Source organism: Antrostomus carolinensis, unplaced genomic scaffold (assembly GCF_000700745.2).
Source record: "Antrostomus carolinensis isolate BGI_N321 unplaced genomic scaffold, ASM70074v2 scaffold11493, whole genome shotgun sequence".
NCBI classification, from domain to species: Eukaryota; Metazoa; Chordata; class Aves; order Caprimulgiformes; family Caprimulgidae; genus Antrostomus; species Antrostomus carolinensis.
In genome coordinates, this window is record NW_010304552.1 from 64286 (window position 1) to 82498 (window position 18213).

Genomic DNA, 18213 nt, shown 5'->3' on the forward strand with positions numbered 1-18213 from the left:
CGAGAGCAAAGGCTCTCCCATCCCTCACTGCAGCTTCCTTCCCCTTGGAGGCTGTTCAAAGCCACTCTCGGTGGCACCTGCGAAGCATTTTTTGCTTGCAAGTCTCAGAAGCAAACAGTTTGGAACCGATACAAACGGCTCCTCTGTCGCTGTGGTGATTCTCATTAGCAAGGGGAGGGTGATGGGGAGATTTTTCCCCTCTTGCCTGTAAGTCTCGCACAAGCTGAATCCACAAGCTGGGTGGGAAATTAGCCATCTCGGCATTTTTCCACCTTACTTTGCTTTTTCAGTTGATGTCATAACGTAGCATATGGCATCGTACAGAGAAATGAAAAACAAAAACCAGGAGAAACAAACCCCCTCCTGCTTTCCCCTGCCCCAGATCTGTCGAGGGGTTTACTCTCACCCTAAACTTTGTCTGCCGGAGCTGGGGCTGCTCCGGGGGTGCAGGATTGACTCCGGATGGCTCATCCTGCTTGTACTGGCCATGAGACGGAGCTTAGTGGGGTGAGCCTCATTCCTTACTCCCCTGGACCCACTAGCATCACCCCTGAGGTTTTTGGGCAGAGGTTGGCTGTGTTTGCACAGCTGGGGACAGGGTATCTGCCAGGGAGCTCAGACCCCAACCATCCATCCAAGCCATCTCTCAGCTCCCACCACGCTGGCTCTAGGAGGACACAGCCCTTCTCAGACACAGCCTTGGAGGTGCCCCAGCCATTCCCTGCAAGGACACATCTGTTTTATTACCAATGCTGCCCTGCCTGAGGAGAAAGGGTATTAGAGGGAGAAACACTGATAATCCTATCAGCAGACAGAAACGCTGATGGCTGTTTTCTAGCAGTAACACTCTTCTCATCCCTCCGAGAAGACACACCCAAAGAAATACAGCAGCCATTACCTGCCGGTGACTTCAATGTTGGAGATGGCATAGAAGTACTTGTACAAGTTCTCTCTCTGCACGTAGGTGCCCCCCAGGGCCGGTCTCAGCAGCCTCATCCGCAGGTCAGTCACAGTGAAGAAGTCCTTGAGCCCTTTGGCGCTCTCCAGCCGGGTGTACAAGTTGTCCGTGTTCTTGAGGTCGGGGCCAGCAAAGATGGCAAAGCGGTCCCTCACCTCAAAACGGACGGTCTTCTCTTTTTTGGAGCCCACCCAGCGGGAATACTCCTCTGTGCAGATGACCCTGTTGGCACTGGTGGTGGAGAGGTCCCGGACCCTCCGTGCTGGCATGCTGAAGGCCTCCATGCAGTCATCTGCGTAATATTGGTACGGGTGCCAAGTCCTCCCATTGTCCAGCGACTTCTCCAGCATCATGATGGTGGGTCGGCCGTACTCAAAGGTTATCACAATGTCATCTGTTAGCTCAATGCTCTTGTTCCAGGACAGTGTGATGTTGGCCAACAGCGGCTCTGGGTACCGACGCCACGTCACACTCTGCCAGTACGTGGCCAGCCCTTCATCTTCATTGTCAAACATGAGTTTTGGCGGGTGGGCCAAGTCCGGATTGGAGGCATCACACTCGTCGCTGCACAGGTATGGGTTCTCCTGGAACAACAACAACAGTCACGAGAGAAGAAGGCAACACCTGGGCATCGTGGGCATGTGGCTGAGCTCACACCATCACTGGCCCTGGTTTTAGCTGCTTGTGTCAAACATTAACTGCTGGGCTGAACTGGAATATGCTGGGGATCTGGCTTTGAATGATGCTGTTTCTGAGCAGAAATTTAAGACAGAAAGATGTGGCTTTGCCGTCACTATAAGAACAGCTGAGCTGTTTCCTTTGAAAGGCCTTTTGGGAAAGGGCCTTTCAATTTGGCATGGGGGCAATTTTCATAGAAAGCACTTTCCCTGAGATGGTCCCCAAGAACTTTGTTTAAGATTGGCTGAGTTACAAGCCTACAGAAAGCCATGTTCACCCCGCTCCCTTGCAAGAACCCCCATAGCACATCCAAGCCTCTCACTGCTCCTGGTGCTGAACAGGCTGGGGACACACCGTCCCACAGTGCCTCCGAGCACGGCTATTGGAGGGAAACCCAATTTCCCCAGCTCTGAGCTGGGACAGGACTGGGTGGTAGCAGAGAGCAGATATGTTCCCAGTGTCACCACTGTCTCCAGGACATCACCCCAACCTTGGGGACAAGCAGAGCGGGGGTGCTTAGGGTGCACCCTCTCAGTCTGATGTGATGACCATTGCTGGTCACTCCTCATTTCAACCTCCCCAAACTAACCAGCAGCTGAGCTGACAGGGGATCGGGAAGGGAATGGGGCAGGTGGCTCTGTGCCCACCTGCCAAGTGCCCAGAAGGGGCCCAGGACTCCTGCAGCCTAAACACTGTCACCAGCCACATGCTGCTTGTCCAGGCACCCTTAGTCCCTGGCAAATAGAAGGGGACTTCAGGTAACTTCTGTCTTTGCAGAAGCAGAGTTAGGTGGCTGTGCCTGGCAGCCCTGCTGCCTGCAGGGACAGGCGCTTCCCAAGCCACACTCTCTTCCCTAGCTGCGGGCAGGAGATGCAACGGTCCTCACCCGCGGTGAGGACCACGGTGGGAAGGGTGGCTCTTCCCATCCAGGTGACAACGTCCACTGCTATGTCACTGGTTGCCTGCAGGCCTGGGCAATGGGAGAAAAGGTCCAGCCATCCCATTTTGCCCACAAGTGACAGCACACAGCCAAGCTTGCATGTTTTGCAGGGACACACGGACACATCCACATGTGCTGAGCAGGACATATCATCAAGGTCACACCCCAAATGTTGAAGTTTTGGAGGTGGGCATCAGGGTTAGCTGTGCCAATGGGTTTATTGCTCATCTACATGTGTGTTAAAGCCCATCATTACTTGCTTTGCAGCCCCTGCCTCCAGGAGCGTGTGGGTCAGACCTGCTTTGGGGATGATGCAGGGCTGTGTTATAGTAGGTACCGTCCACAAAAAAACCTCTGCAAGACACTGTAAATCTTTTTTTGCACAGGAAGCATCTCTCTGCTGTCACTTTACCTCCCTCTAGGACTCAAAATCCAGAGGATGAGGGAGGGAGAGGGATTGGTAGGACAGTGGTGGGACCCTCATCAGGGAGGCAGAGCCACCTGGCAGGGGAGGAGGTGATAAAGCAGCTGGAGCTGCTCAGAGCTGATGGGTGGAGATGAGGAGTCTGCTGGGGTGTAAGGCCTGGCCCTCCAGAGCACAGTGGACTTGCAAGGTAAGACTGAGCCGGGTTTGTGGTTTGGTTTGTGAATGCTTTGTGCATGGTCAGAAGCTCCTGCCCAGCCTCGGGGACTGTCTGCAGCACCCAGACTGTGCAGGGAGCTGGTGCTGGTAACTGGAGCTCAAACAGACGAGGTGCAGGACTGGGGTCTGTGCAGGCTGGTTGTGTGCCAGGGCTGGCACAGCTCTGTTGTGAGCATGGGAAAGTGTGGGAAGAGGCTGCTCCTGTGTCTGTGGCACTGGGGACTGATCCTGCACCATGGGCTTGATTTGACCTGGGAATCTGTTGGAGTCTCTAAGTGCTTGTGACCTGCTGTTAGTGTGATCTGTGTATGTCCTGGGCAAAAGGGCTACCACCTCTGGAGTCCTCAGTGCAAGAAAGACACTGGTGTAATGGGTCCAGAGGAGGGACACAAAAATGATCAGAGGGATGGAACAGCTCTGCTATGAGGACAGGCTGGGAGAGTTGGGGTTGTTCAGCCTGGAAAAAAAGAGGCTCCAGGAAGACCTTCTAGTGGCCATACAGTACGGGGGTCTATAAGAAAGATGGGGACAGACTTTTTAGCAGGGCCTGTAGCAATAGGACAAGGGGTCATGGCTTTAAACTAAAGGAGGAGAGATTCAGACTAGATGTAAGGAAGAAATTTTTTATGCTGAGAGTGGTGAAACCCTGGCCCAGGTTGCCCAGAGAGATGGTAGAAGCCCCATCCCTGGAAACATTCTGGGTCAGGTTGGATGGGGCTCTGAGCAACCTGGTCTGATTGAAGACGTCCCCGCTCACTGCAGGGGGGTTGGACTAGATGAGTTTGAAAGGTCCCTCCCAACTCGAACCAGCCTATGAGTCTCTGAAAGCAGAGACGGGGATCTGGTTTGTGTAAATTGATGCTCTCGGGTGCAAAGTGGTTCTGTGCTTTAAACATGGAAACTGCTGTGTAACATGAGGTGCTTTCTGGGCTTTGCCACCTCCAGTTGGGCAACCACAAGTCCTGGGAACTACTTATGGCTTCTCTACTCCATGTCTATCAAATGGGCCTTCGGTGCCTCCACGCCGCTCGGAGATACACGCTGAATTGTTTGTACAGTGAGCGGAGGCCACAGTGCTGAGGAGCCTAGAAAAGCTCAGGAGGATGTAAATAATTCTGTCTTCTGAGCAGCATGTGAGCAGCACACTGTAAATAAGGCAGAAGGCTGCTCCGCCACCAGCGGGGATACAACAAAATAGCGAGCGGCTGATCTGTACGTGAGCACCAGGCTCCTTTGCAGGGGATGTGGCGGTGGCCTTGGGGAGGAAAGGGGACTCCTGTAAATAAAGCATGACTTGTCGTGTCTGTGCATGGGGCTGCCAGGGAAAGCAGCAGAAACCAGTTGATAAAACGGGGCAAAACTCAGACTGTTCTCAACATTTTCACGCTCTCAGATGTGCCTGATGGTAAAGCTTTGAGTGCTGTGGTGGGATTTGCTCCTCCTGTTACAGCCTTAATGTGAGTGGCGTGTGGCTTTAGCCGTCTCCGTGTGCTCTGGGAGGAAGGGCTGCAGTCGGAGCTGCTGAGCTCCGGTGCGGTGCCCATCCCCGGAGCAGGGAGGGTACTAAACAGATACTTCGGTGGATGTTTTAAAAGCAAATGGCTGGATACTTTTTATTATTTTTCACTTGCTTGCAGCTGTGCCAACTGAGCAAGGGAAATCAATGGAGTGCTCAGGCTTGCTTGGGTAGGTCAGGTTGAGGGGTGAGGACACCTGCCCAGGTGCTCCCCACTCCCCTCCCAAAGCAGGGGAGATGCCCTGAGCAAAAGGAGATGCCAGCTGGGGTGTGTGTCGGCTCTGACCTGCACTGGGGGGGGTCCTCTCCTGCTGTGACACACTGTTCTGGAGCAAGGATTTAAAAACCCTAAGATATTGACATATTTAATATGCTCTCCTGACTCGTCACGTTCAGAGGAATTGTTTATCTCTGCTAATGAGACACAGCTTCCTGCTGGGGGATGGAGCTGCCTCTTAGCGCAGCTTTACAGCGGTGGCTGGTGGAAAAGGAAGAAAAATCCCCATCAGCTGAAGAGCTGGGGGCTTTGAGCACATTTCCTGTGCTGAGGCAACATATTGTGTTGAAGTATGGTCCTACTGCCAATGTGGTCATACAGATGGTTTAATAGGACAGTCCTGAAAAGACCATCCTGGAGGTCCTTTTCTACCTCCTGTCTGAAGGAGGGGCAGCAGTGCAGTGTCTTGGGGGGCTCTGGTGGGGAATTGGCTTGAAGCAGCTCAAAACTCCCTGATAAACCTGTCTTCCTGCTCAGAGCAGCTCTGTACGAGCAGGAGCCTGCCCGCATGGAGCCATCCTGGCAAGAGCACTCTTGCCAAAGCCCTCAAGATGACTCTCCACTGAGTATTTGCTACTAGAGCTGTCCCCAGTGTGGACACACTGGCCAGCTTCACCTTTAGGGCTAGGGATGATGCTCCTATCGAGGTTTTTCTTTGGAGGCTTCCTCAAGCAGTGGCCAAACTACACAAAGGGAAGGACTCAGCTGCCCAGGGAAGCGGAGTCACCATCCCTGGAGGTGTTCAAGAAATATGTAGATGTGCACTCGGGCATATGGTTTAGTGGGCATGGTGGTGATGAGTTGACGGTTGGACTGAGTGATCTTAGAGGTCTTTTGCAACCTTAATGATTCTGTGACTCTTTGACCACAATAAGAAAACATTACCAGACCAGGAAAGGGTGGCCAGAGTGGGAGGTGGGGCAGGTTTCCCAGGAGCAGTGAGGGAAGCAACCGAGTCTGACAAGCTCAATGCCTCTCCCGGTGTCCCGTCTGGAGGGAGAGAGCCAGCCAGGCATGTCCCTGGCAGGGGACCTGGCGGGTCAAGAGCAGGGAGAAGTGGAGCCAAAGCTCTGCTTGTCCCCCATATGCTCATCCCAGAGAGCAGGGAATGGAGGGGCGCAATCCCTGATGCTCCTGTACACTCCAGTCTGTAAGCACGCTCAGCTCAGCAGCAGCAAACCCAAAGATGTCCTTAACCACCCTGATGCTCTGGAGTGGCACATGGCTCAAGAACTGTGTGGTAGTAACAGGGCAAATGCAAAAATAACCTCTAAGTGACAGTGCTGAAAGGTGGGGGAGACCCTCAAAAGCCACTGAGTGAGTCATGCCACTACGACTTCCTCTGCTAAAATGAAGTGTTCCTTTTTGGTTTTAGGTTTATTGAATTGTCCTTCCTCCACGGGATGCTCAATGCATTTTCTGTTGATGGAGGGTGGTTTGAAGTCAGCTGGGAGGGCAGGGGGGAGCGGAAACAGATGGCCGTACTTTGGCTGCTCCATTGGTCCTGGTAAGATCAGTTATAGCCCTGTTGAAACAATTCCAGGTATTATTTTTGAATCTGGTTTCCTCTTACAAACCATGTGTCCAAAGTCTCAAGATATTTACGTCTTCAATCGAAAAGTCAGAATGCATTAGCCAGGCCAACTTGGTCTCAACGAGCTTAAAATAAACCAGATCACTTTGAGTCTCGCACTATTACATCAGTTGTGAGTGTCCTCATGGCAATGAGACGTTGCAGGTTTCCATCTCTCCAACGTGCTCTTCTGGTTGCTCATTTCTTGAGGGTGCACTGAAGAGCATTGCAGTCTTCCTTAGCCCCAGCTCAACCCAAAGGGCCAAAGCCCTGGGGGCAAATTGCAAAAGCCACAGTGAGGACAAGTTGTCCCAACAAATGGCATCACAGCAGGATTGTGCCTCCATGGGGCAAATATCTGGAAACGTGTTCCAGTCCTGGTGACTGCAGATCCAGCCCTTGGGTTTTGCCTCCTCTCGGTGCTGGGCTGGGGTCAGCACTGGGCAGAAATGCTGCAAAAAGGACTTTCTGAAGGTGAGAGCAGTGACTTGCTGCTTGAGGAGGATTTCTTAAGAAATGAGATATCGCTCTGACAAGGCACAATGACAGGAATCCAGGATGCGGCAGTGAAGCCGCTCCCCACCTTGCTGGGGAGGGAGGGAGGGAGGGAATGGGGGGAAACAGCCACAATAAAAGGCCCCAGTTTTACAAAGCCCGGCTGGTTTCTAGGGCTCTTAATGAGCCCACAAAGTTGTTTTGCCTTTTTTTTTCCCTAGTGGATAATGCCATTTTTAAGCCTCATAGCATAAAATTGTATATTTTTGTAGGTGAAATTACTTGATTAATGATTAATCTGTTGAATATTTTAAACAAACGAGACATCTGTTATGAATGGTGAAAGCTGCACAGAAACACAACTGCAGCTTTTAGGAGATCTCCATGCCAAAGCGAAGCTGGAAAGCAATTGCAACCACTAACTACACAATGAAGAAAAAAAATAAAAAGAATAATATTAAAGGGGAAAAAAACTCCCCAAGAGCAAGGAAAAATAAGTAGATGGTGTGAAAGTTTGTACTGCTCAGCCAAGGATGCTCATCACAGCTCTCGTAACCCAGTGTGATTTGTTTAATGATGTCTTGGCCCAGGACACCCCCCTGGAGTTGCTTTGCTTTCAGGGGTCTCTTCTGCTTGATGAAATTGGGTTGTTTAAGCCAAGGCCTCTGATAAAACCTAGGTCACCCTGAGATCAACTTGTTTTTAATTACAACCAGTCTCCTAATAAGAGTAACAGCAAGGTCTTCACAACTTAGACTAGTTTCAGAAAGCCAAATTTGTATTTTTTAAGTCAGGAGGAGGAAATCCTTGGATTTTTTACAGGAAGATTTTTATTAAACGGGAAGAAAGTTAAATGCTTCTCTTTGGCACAAAGATCTATGCTGTTAGGTGGGTTTCTCCTGGGTCATTTCTTCTGTAGAAGGTTTTTTCCCCAAGAACTGGCTTTCAAACCAAACCAGGGAGCTCTCAGACCTTGGGTGTCTCCAGGTTCTATTGTAAGTGCTGATGATGGTTGGGGCTGGGGGCCGTAGGTGAGGAGCATTTGTATGGTGCCACCACCTTTATCTGTAGGCGTTCATCCAGTTTTGTTGAGTGGCACAAGTAATTCAGGAGAAAAACATCCTTGCGTGGAAGCACCATTTTGCTGATCTGCAGGTTGGGTGGCTGTTGGAGTAATTTTAGTGGGGCAGGCGATGGCACAGAAACCTCCCTCCCTCCTTCTTGGGAGTGCTCATAGCTGAGGAAACCTCAGTGTGAACCTCCACTTCTACCCAGGAGGGGACAATACCTTTCTTAATGTCCACCCTGTCCAGCTGCAATGCTTAAGGAGCTCTCAGATGCATTCCAAGGCCCTTCTGCTTCTCATAAGGCACCTACGACCCTGCCTTTGATTTTGTGCTTTTGTTAGCTGATGAGGTTCACAAAGTCCCTGCGTTGCCTTGCACAGCAACAAAGAAAGTCCTTCCGTTCGTATCAAATTTCCTCCAGATCCTGCAAAACAACTGCATTGGCAAAATCCTCATGTGCACCTGATCCCTCCTGCCCTGCTAATGTCCCCACCATGGACAAATGCCACCGTGGATGTCCTGCAGCCTCCCCTGCCGTGAACAACCTGTCCATCACGGGGAGGACTGATGGCCATGGGAGCTGGGGGTCCCTGACCAGCGCAGGGGAGCAGAGTCCAGCCCACTCCATCCCTGCCTGTCCTCCGCATGTGTCCTTGGGCACACATTCCCCACTAAGTTTTATTTCCTCCCGCTCCCTTTCCCCGCCCAGCACCAAGTTGGATCCACTTGCTCAGGGATAAAGCTGAAAGGATCATCTCTCTGCGTTTGCTTTCCTGCTTCTTTACGCTCAGCCAAGTTCCCCCAACTCATGCTGGGATTGAGCTGTGGGGCTTTGCTTCTCCTCCATCCCCTGCTCCGGCTGCCCTGGCTCTGCTGGGGCTTCGCAGGGATCTCTGTCCCCATCCCGGCCAGGGCTGGGGTTCACTCTGGTGCCTGTCAGCACCATGATCCAGCACCAGGAAATAACCCACCAAGTGGGGAAGATGCCATCCCCAACCCAGCACTGGTGACAACCACCTTTATCGCCCCCACTGATACAGAGCTAAACCTATTTTCTGCAACAAAAATTTCTAACAAGGGCCACACCAAGTGATACGTATTTCAGGAAACTTCCAAGGTTTTTCTTCCAATAATGCCTCCAGGATGAAAAAAAATTTCCCTAACAGAGTCGTATTTACCCAGAAGAAAACACAGGCTTGCCCTAATGTCATTATGGGGTATTTTCACTCTTGCTGCTTCTGACCTGCGGGGTCAACAGCTCTATCTGGATTTGTGAAAAGACAAGGTGATTTTATGATCAAAAATAACATTTGTGGGTAATTAAATCTCATGCTTCAGGGCATAAACCATAACCTGCCAGTGGCTAAGATGGGGTTCCCAGAGAACTGGAAATACTCTCTGACAATTAATTTTCACTCTGTTCATGGGTTGGGAGGGATCAGAAGGGTGAAACAACCGTAATTAATTTACAGCGATTATTTCCAACAGCTGGCAAGTGGCATAACTCACTGGCAGACATGGCTGGGAGCATGGAGATAATTGAGGAGAAATACAAGGCCCCTTTTGAACCAAACAGCCCTGTGAAGGTCTGTGTCCTCCTTGCTTGATGCCATGGGGACATTGGGGGACATTGGGAGTTGTGGGGAGGCCACGTGGAGCTGCCCAGCCAGGATCTGCTTCTCTGGCACTAATTACCCTATTCCCCCCATGCTCGAGCGGGATTTCCCCGCAGCATGTCTGTGACTTGAACCCAGCAAATATCTTTGGAACAGCTTTGCCCGCACCATTTTGGGGTGCAGGGGAGGGTCCCCAACCAGGACAGTGCTGCTGCATTGACTGCCAGGATGCTGGGAGATGTCTGAATGCAAAATATGCCTTTTGAAAATGAAATCTTAATAGTTTTCTTCAAGATTATGTTTTCTCCCTTTTTCTTTTTTTTTTAAACACCACTTTGGTGAAGCTTTATATACTTGTGATAGGTTAAAACCAGGAGAAGATAACCCAGAAGGTTTCTCACGTGATAGAGGATACAGTTTTCCTAGGGGCCATCCAAGAGCTGTTCAGGAATGCTCCAGCAAACCCCTGGTCCACACACCCTGTAGGCATCACTCCCTTCTTCGTGCTCACCCTCCAAAGAGATGTTTTTAAATGGCCCATGTGCGTAGGCAGGTTCTGGCAAGGCAACTGAGATTCAGTGAGGGATCATTTCACAGCTTCAGCTCCGCAGGGAAAGGGCAGCTCTGGCTGGGGGACAGTGGGCTCTGGGGCAGGGAGCCTTGTGGGGACTGGGGTGGGGTGGGATGGGATGGGAAGCTCAGGGTGGGCTGGTGGGGTGATTTGCTCTTTCATGTGCCCTCTCCTTGCCACCTCCCTCCCCCCAGCCATCTGCAAGGGGCTCTTATTAGGGCAGAGACAGCAAAAGGGAGAAAACTGTCCTCGCTAACAAGCTGTTTGCTGTTTATGAGCAGGTAAAGGCAGAGCTGGAATGAATTATTAATAGAGTGGAAATGGGGTCCCTCCGCAGATCTGGTGCTAATTCTGACTCAGGCGAATGTCACTCCCTCCGTCTCCCGTCCCCTCACCATGGTTTGGGGGATTGATTGCTCCTCCACTTCCTTCCCCTTCCTCCCAGATCGGAGGTTGTCCAAGTGCAAGGTCACCCCTCGGCACGGGCGATGGGACACACTTTGCCTGCGTGTGGGATTCAGGAGAGTGTGAGTCAGCAGAAACCAGCACCACCAGCTTCACGGCACGGCTCTTAGGGAGAACACGCCGGGACGCGCTCAGCGAGACATTTTTCTTTGCTTTTTGCCTCTTCCCTTTGGCCTGAAGCAGATAGTCATTCACTGAACAGCAGGCTGCTCTTTCAAGGCTCTCAGGCTCCCTTGGGCTCATCTCTCCGCCAGAGAACAGATTCAACCCTTATTCACGGCTGCTCTTCCCCTTCCCCCTCCAGCCTGCTTCTGAATTCGAGAAGCATCTCGCCCGTATTTCACCCTAGCTCAGCACTGTGCCCGTCTCTCCACTAGCCGTGGGGAAGCATCAGAGTGCCAGACAGGGTCATGTGGTAGCACTGCAATGTCCTGTCTCCAGGTGTGGGCAAACTGAGGCAGGGAGGGATTTCAGGGGCTGGTCCAGGCTTCACTGGGAGCATTGGAGGCTCCACTTTTCTGCAGATTTTCTGCACTTTTCTCCCACAGGCACCTGCAGCTGAGCAAAGTAGTGGCTCCTTCACCCAATCTTGATGTGATGGTCAAGACAAACCATGAGGGTCAAGGAAATCTCTGCTCTCACCCCATGCTGTCTCTGAAACTCTCCCCATAGTCTGCTTAGTACCTCCATGTCAAGGCCATGAACTGATCTTTACACCGTAGGTGGTACAACCTCTGCAGGAGGTTGACATCCAGGCAGGGGGCATCCTCTCTGCAAAGGGAGGATCCAGAGGGAGATACTGCTCATCATGCACAAGGACTGACCCATGACACCTGTCCACCCTCACAACACAGCCACCACTGCTCGTGCACAGACACTAATCCCCTCCTGGTCTGGCTAAGCCAGAAACAGTCAGAAAATCTGGTTACGCGATGAATTTAAACTTCCAGACTGAAATCAGCCCAGTCCACAGGTGACCTCTCCAAGAAGGGCCCTGAGCACACTGTTTGCAGAGCGACTTCGGGGCAGCACTGGCATTTCCAAAGCCTTGGGATGACCAGGCCACAGCTTGGCTTCTTCTGCCCAGCACCTTGCCCCGAAAAATGCATGTGCAGCCGATTTGTGGGTGACACAAGGGTTAACGCTGCCTGGAAAATTCCACTCCTAAGCAGATAATCTTGTCTGTGCTGGGCACACGCACACACATCACCGCAGCCTGGCCTCCCATGGAATAATTTTTGAGCAGCTCTGTCTTTGTGAACTGCTAATCCCCCAGTGAGCTGCTCTAACCCCATCACTTGTCTTCACCTCCATGCCGGGGCTGCACCCCTGCAACCTCTCCTTCTGCAAGTTTGTGGATTATGGGGTGACCTAGAGCCCGAGATCAGGAGCTGATGAACCAGACAGCCCTCAGCCAGCAGCTGTGGGCACGCGTTCAAAGACACAGGCATTTAATCCCATTGACTGCTTTTTAGCTCATCTCCAAACCCAGACTTTCTGTACGCAAGAGTTGCAAGCTTTGCTCTTCCCAGGGCACTTCCCTGAAGCTTGTCTATGAATTAAGTTGCTTGGATCCTGCCCCATCCCTTCTCTGCCAGATTATTAAGCCCTTGCATCTTGCTACAGGGACGTATCCGTGTCCGTAGCCCCATGCAGCCCCTACCAGCAGAAGCACAACAGCAGCGACCTATGTGCTGGGCTCCGAGTGCATTATTGATTCAGGACTAAGAAAATGCTTAGGAAGTAGGAAAAGTGTCCTGCTCTCTAAAAGCTTGTGCGCCTTGTAAGCTCAATACATGCAGCCTTTGCAGAGAGGCTTGCTACGCCGCTATTAATATTTTATTCTGTAAGAGAGGCCCTGATAGTTTGAATGGGGGAGGGCAGGATGCAGAGGCTGGGGGTGGAAAAGGGGAAGGAGCAGAGGTTCTCATGCTGTGGTCCCCAAATAGAGGGGAACATCTTCCCCAGAGCACATGCAGGAAGAGCACAGTTGGGTGGTGGATACCCCTGCAGCCACCCCGGCCTCTGATCAGGGCTTCTGTGTCTGCTGCGTCAGGTATTTGCTGCTTTACACTCTCTTTTAGGGGAATAATTCAGCGGGTGCCTGTTGGTGGTTGGAGGTGTTCAAGAAACGTGTAGATGTGGCACTTGGGGATATGGTTTAGTGGGTGTGGTGGTGATGAGTTGATGGTTGGACTGGATGATCTTAGAGGTCTTTTCCAACCTTCATGATTCTGGGAGAGGGCAGCAGCAGTGGTACTCACACCATCTTGGTGGCGAACTCCCACTAGGCAGGTCAGCAACAGCCCATGTGCATAACTCCAGCAAGTCAGAAATTCAGGCTCTGCTAGCCAAGCATCACCAAGATGCTGTTGCTCATGCTTGATGGAGCTCACCATCTAGGTCAGAGGAGGAATTAACTAACCTTAGGACCACCCAGCCGTCACTGTGTTGCTGTAAGCTCTGTTCCCCCCCATGCAGGGACAGTATGAGATGGGCATGAGGTGACTGCTGGCTCCTCACCACCCTGTCCCCATCACTGGTGGGATGCTGGCGTCTGGCTGCTTCTGGTGAGTGGGGCTGAGGTCAGCAGAAAACAGTGGAGTCTGAAACTGTAATCAGGCTCAACTAAGGTCAAAACTGGACTTTCACTTAGGGGAACCAGAGCGTGGTAGGAGAGCACTCCTTCCCACTCAGGCAGTGTTGTCTGGAGGGAGAATTCCTTTTAAAGTTTAATGGTAGATCATATCTATGCTATAAAATACAATTTAAAAAAATTAAAATGAAGGACTTTTCTGAATCCCTTCATCTTCAAAAGCTGATTATGGAAAACTCGTATGTGGAGCTGTTGTATGAGTGAGTGTAAGAGCTGCTCTCCTGGCTCTGGCCACACTCCCCAGCAAGTCTTCAGAGTCAGTTCTCTCCAGCTTTTCCCATCTGGATGCTATTCCCTTTGAAGAGCAAAGCTTTTCTTAAAAGCAGTTTATTCTTCCCCATCTCTTTCAAGATGGGGGTAAACTTTCTGCTCACTGTACCAATTAAATCTACTTGACAGCTTGATTTTTATCGCTGTGTTTTTTTCCATCAGCAAGTGGAAATGATCCTTGTTAGGGGAGCAGCATCCCTCCTTACAACAAGATGAATCCCGAACTGGGCATTTAAGGAAATTGCTAGGGATTGTGAGGGGAAATCCTGTTTGCTCAGCACTCTCTAATTTAGAGCTGAATTGTATTCTTTCATTGTCTGTAAAACCTCTGCTTTTATAACATTAAGATCCTGCCGCACTCCTAGAGTATCTCTGTGGTAGAAGAGGAGTAGTGTGTAATTTGCTGAGCAGCTAATAACGTGCAATCCAAGGGTCTGGCCCCAAGGGCAAGGAGTCGTTGATCTTTACTTCAAATAGTGTTCTCTGCAGTGACACTGATGCTGAAAAGTGACTAAGGGTGGGAATAAAACCAAAAGGCCCCAGCCCTTTCTCCCATGCTTGAAAGCAATGCCATGATAGGTGCAAGGGGTGGATTAGGAAACCTTCATCCAGATGGAAATGGCAGCAGTTGCCTTTCCCAGGCTGTCTTCAAAGGAAAGAAGAGTTTTTTTCCACATGTTAATTTAATGTACTGGAAAGTTCAAGGGGGAAGGGGGGCTGTTAGCACGTTACAGATGTGAAAAGAAAGATGCAGCTTTCCGTCCCCATAACCCTGACCAAGGTCACGGACAATTTGACAGCGGAGAGTGGATTTCTTTTGCTGCTGAATTTTGGCATAATGGCAAAGTAACTACCCCCAATGCTACATAGGTCCCATAAGGAAGGGCACAGGGGAGCTCTGACTCCCAGTCCTCTGCTAAGGCCAAAGATGGGTTTTCAGTCAACAGTGGGCAGTGCTGATTTACTCAAGGAGGAAGGAGAACATCCATTTTTGTCTCTGCTCAGGGTACTAGAAGGGATGAAACCATCCTTTAACCACCAGATCATGCTGCATCTTTAAAAAATACTTTTGGAAGAGCATCTCTGAAACAATTCGATTTTCCTTCTAACTTTAAAAACTTTGACTTTAGTTTTAATCATTCACAAACCCACAATCCTTTGTTTGCGCCTAAACAGTAGGAAGATATGGTTGAGTAGAGTTGTATAAGATGGGCTAAGAAAGTAGAGAAAAGGGTTTCTGTGCCCAAAATTTGTCTGCTTTTTCCAGTTTTAGCATCTAGTCTAATAAGAGAAATAGTTCTTTAGCACAAGCCTTGTAACCACATGTCATTCGGGAAAGTTTAGCTAAGAATTAAACTGAACAACAAGTTTGTCTGAATGTGTAATGAATAAATAAAGCCTTTTCCTTTCATGTACCCGTGCCAAAGTCAACAAGCTCTATTAGCTGATGAAACACTGCTGACGCCAAATAAAAATACCCCTGACCCATCAATATAGGCTAAGAGCTCGGCCCTGCATCAAAGAACCTTGTCTGAAGAAATACTGTCTTGACACCTCTGGGGAGGAAAAAAAAAAAAGAGCTCCTATCCTGGCTGCTCCAGACACCTCTCCTGTATGTCCCACCTTGCTTTTGCTAGAATGATTTGGAAACTCCTTGAGCTTTCAGACTTGTGGCTTTGGTGTTTGCTTGCTCCCCCATGTGTAAATAGCCCACAAAACCTACATATTTTTTTATCATGTGTGCAAAACGCTGACACTTGAAAGTGAAATTCTTAAAGGTCCCTGCTTGGTGTCAAAGTGCTTCAGTATCTCAGAATATCTCAATACCTGGGAGCACCCTGCCAGCTGTGCCATCCTTCTCCTCCCTGGGAGGGTGGGATGGTGAAGCAACACAGTGTCTCCCCTCTGCCCCAGGCAGCTTTGCCACTCCCCAGCTGTGTCTGTCCTGCAAACCCCTCTCATTTGAAATCTGCATTTCACTGCTCCTGCCATGCCCTGGATGTGATCTTTGAAGTCTCACCTGTGCCTTGACATCCTTGGTTAAAAGATTTGTCCCCTATTAGTCTTCAGTCACACTTTTAGATTCATTCAGACTTTTATTCACTTATCCATCTGTCTTCCTGCTCCCACCACTCCCCCTGCCCTGCCAGGAGGGAAAGAACAATTCATTTTTCAGGTGACCCTGCCAGAAAAGCATTGACATGAACAGGAGAAGGTTCAGAAACAAAACCCCTGGCTTTAATAAGCAGCAAAATGCTTCCCAACCAGAAGGGAACAACCAGATGTGACTCAAATTGCTATGAAACAGAAAAGACCATCCTCCAAACAATTCCTGCAATCCCCAAGATGCCTCCTTTTGCAGAACTCTGTGAGTGCTGCTCAGAGTTGTTAAAACCGTTGCGTGCGATGCTGTGGGCTGTGCAATGCCTCCTCGGTACCAGCACAGGCTTGTAGGAAACACTTGCTGTCTTACAGGGTCCTGACTTTCACCAGGACTCTCCTCCTCTGCCTGCCCGCAGCGATGCCCTGCACGGGGCCATCACCCAGGTCCCTCTTGTCTGGCTGCCTTAAGCACAGAGGGATGTTTGTGTGTCTTTAATTTTGATTTCTGTTGTCTGAGCAGTGCAGATGTCCTGCTGGGCTGCGCTTAATTCTAAGTAACATTAGTTTAACTGCATGGACAGTACCCTGCTGTTTTGAAAGACACCTAAGAAAGCAATATAGTTACTGTAAGAACTTCTCTGCTGGAAGGCCGTGCTCCTACGAGAACCCACCTGTTACATAAAAATAATTAAAACTTGAAGAGAAAGGATAAGAGGACAGGGAAAGGCATCTGAGCAGGTTGGCAGGCAAGGAGCCACGCAGGGTTGACTCAAGCCACCAACCCTCCCCTCGTGCAGCAAGGGCCGGGGCTCAGAGGTTGTAACGATCAGTGGGCAGCAACATTGATTTTTGTCCAGCATTTCCTTTGCGCGGGGGTAGCAAAACTCTGCTCGCATCCTCTGCACGTCAATAGGTGTCAAGTCACCACCCAGGACCAGCAATGGAAAGGCCATTTCTTGCTGATTCTACTTTCTACTGACCGTAAGGGGATGCTCAGCAGTAAGTGGCCACATGTCATTCTCTGACAGAGGCTGTGAAAATTTACCTTGATGGCCTTCCAGCACACGCCGCTCAAGCCCTTAGGCTGGACCAGAGCCTGGATCTCTCCTGCAGCCATCTCCTGCTCTGCACACTAAGTGCTGGGTGGGCTCCTCACTCACCTCAGCAGGGGGGCTCTTCATCGGCTTCATTTTTAAAACTCTTTAATCCTCTGGAGAGGACAGTGCTGGTGCAAGATGGGGGAGAAAGGCCATGAATACAGTGGGATTTCATAAACCTATTCCAAAAAGCTAAAAAATTAACTTGTGATTTATTACTCCTGTTCTTAGCTCAGTTCTTCATCAGGGAATTGCTGGGGGATGTTGCTGTGAATGCTGGTTTCTGTTTTGGGAGATGAATGCTGGGCCAGGCACGCACCCTGGGGTGAGGCAGGGACAGGAAGGCAAATCCATGTTTTGCATTTGTGTATCTCCCATTCACGGCCGTACACGATGTTTGCGAGTGTTACAGCACATGGCAGGCATACGCTACGAGGAAATACTGCTGGTGCCCAGAATAGAAAGATTTTAGCTCAGTATTGACTGAATCAAGAGATGTAGAGAGCTGATTGCAGTTTGTATTGTTTGTTCCTCAGAGGTCAGTGGAACTGAAGTCTGGAGCATCCTTAGCCAGAAAGCGTTTGCAAATAGCTGCAGTGAATGTAGCAGAAAGCAATCTGGTGTTCGTCGTTTAATCCTTCTGCAGCCGGTCAGATAAATGGAAATCCAGACTGACCCATCAATAGTTGACTGTTTTATTTGCAACCTTTGACTTAATCTTTCTTTTCAAATGATCTTTTAAAAGGAAAAGCTGATACTTATCGGGAATTAGTGAAAATATCTTCCCTGGTACTAATGAGACCCCTTAGGCTGCAGAGAATTGGGTAAATAAATAGTGGTGGCATGTTCTGATGGTCATCAGTGTTTGGCATCTCCTGATATCAAAGCAGCATTTTTCTCTTGGGTTTTCAAGAGATGCCTTGGGCTGGTTGGGCAAAGGGTATTTTCTATGTGTACATGCATTTTCTAGGTGGGGAACTACAGCATGGGGTATCTGAGTCTGGGTAATGTTGGCAATAGAAATGAGGACTCCTGTCTCCTCTTCTGCTGCTTTAGAGGGAGGAGAACTCCCCATCTCATCACAGCTAATAGGCTAATATATTCTTTGTCCAATGCTCGCCCCGGTAGAAACCCTGTCAGTCCAGACTGGTTTGGTCACTGTGCCTTAAATGTGTGCTGGGAGCATCCTGGAGGACATTTGGGAGGGGATGTTACAGCCATACTGGTTTGCTCTTTGCTTTGACCCTTGTGCTCTTTTTAACAACGTAAAGCCTTGTGAATTATAAAT

General features: G+C 50.0%; 1 protein-coding gene across 1 annotated transcript in view; it reads right to left on the reverse strand.

Annotated features, from left to right (window-relative positions):
* NTNG2 (netrin G2) overlaps window positions 1-18213 on the reverse strand; it is a 45749-nt gene that overhangs the window by 26622 nt on the left and 914 nt on the right. Inside the window, exon 2 of the mRNA XM_010164503.2 lies at window positions 899-1542. Coding sequence (XP_010162805.1) covers window positions 899-1542 — 644 coding nt within the window. The remainder of the gene's footprint in view (window positions 1-898; window positions 1543-18213) is intronic.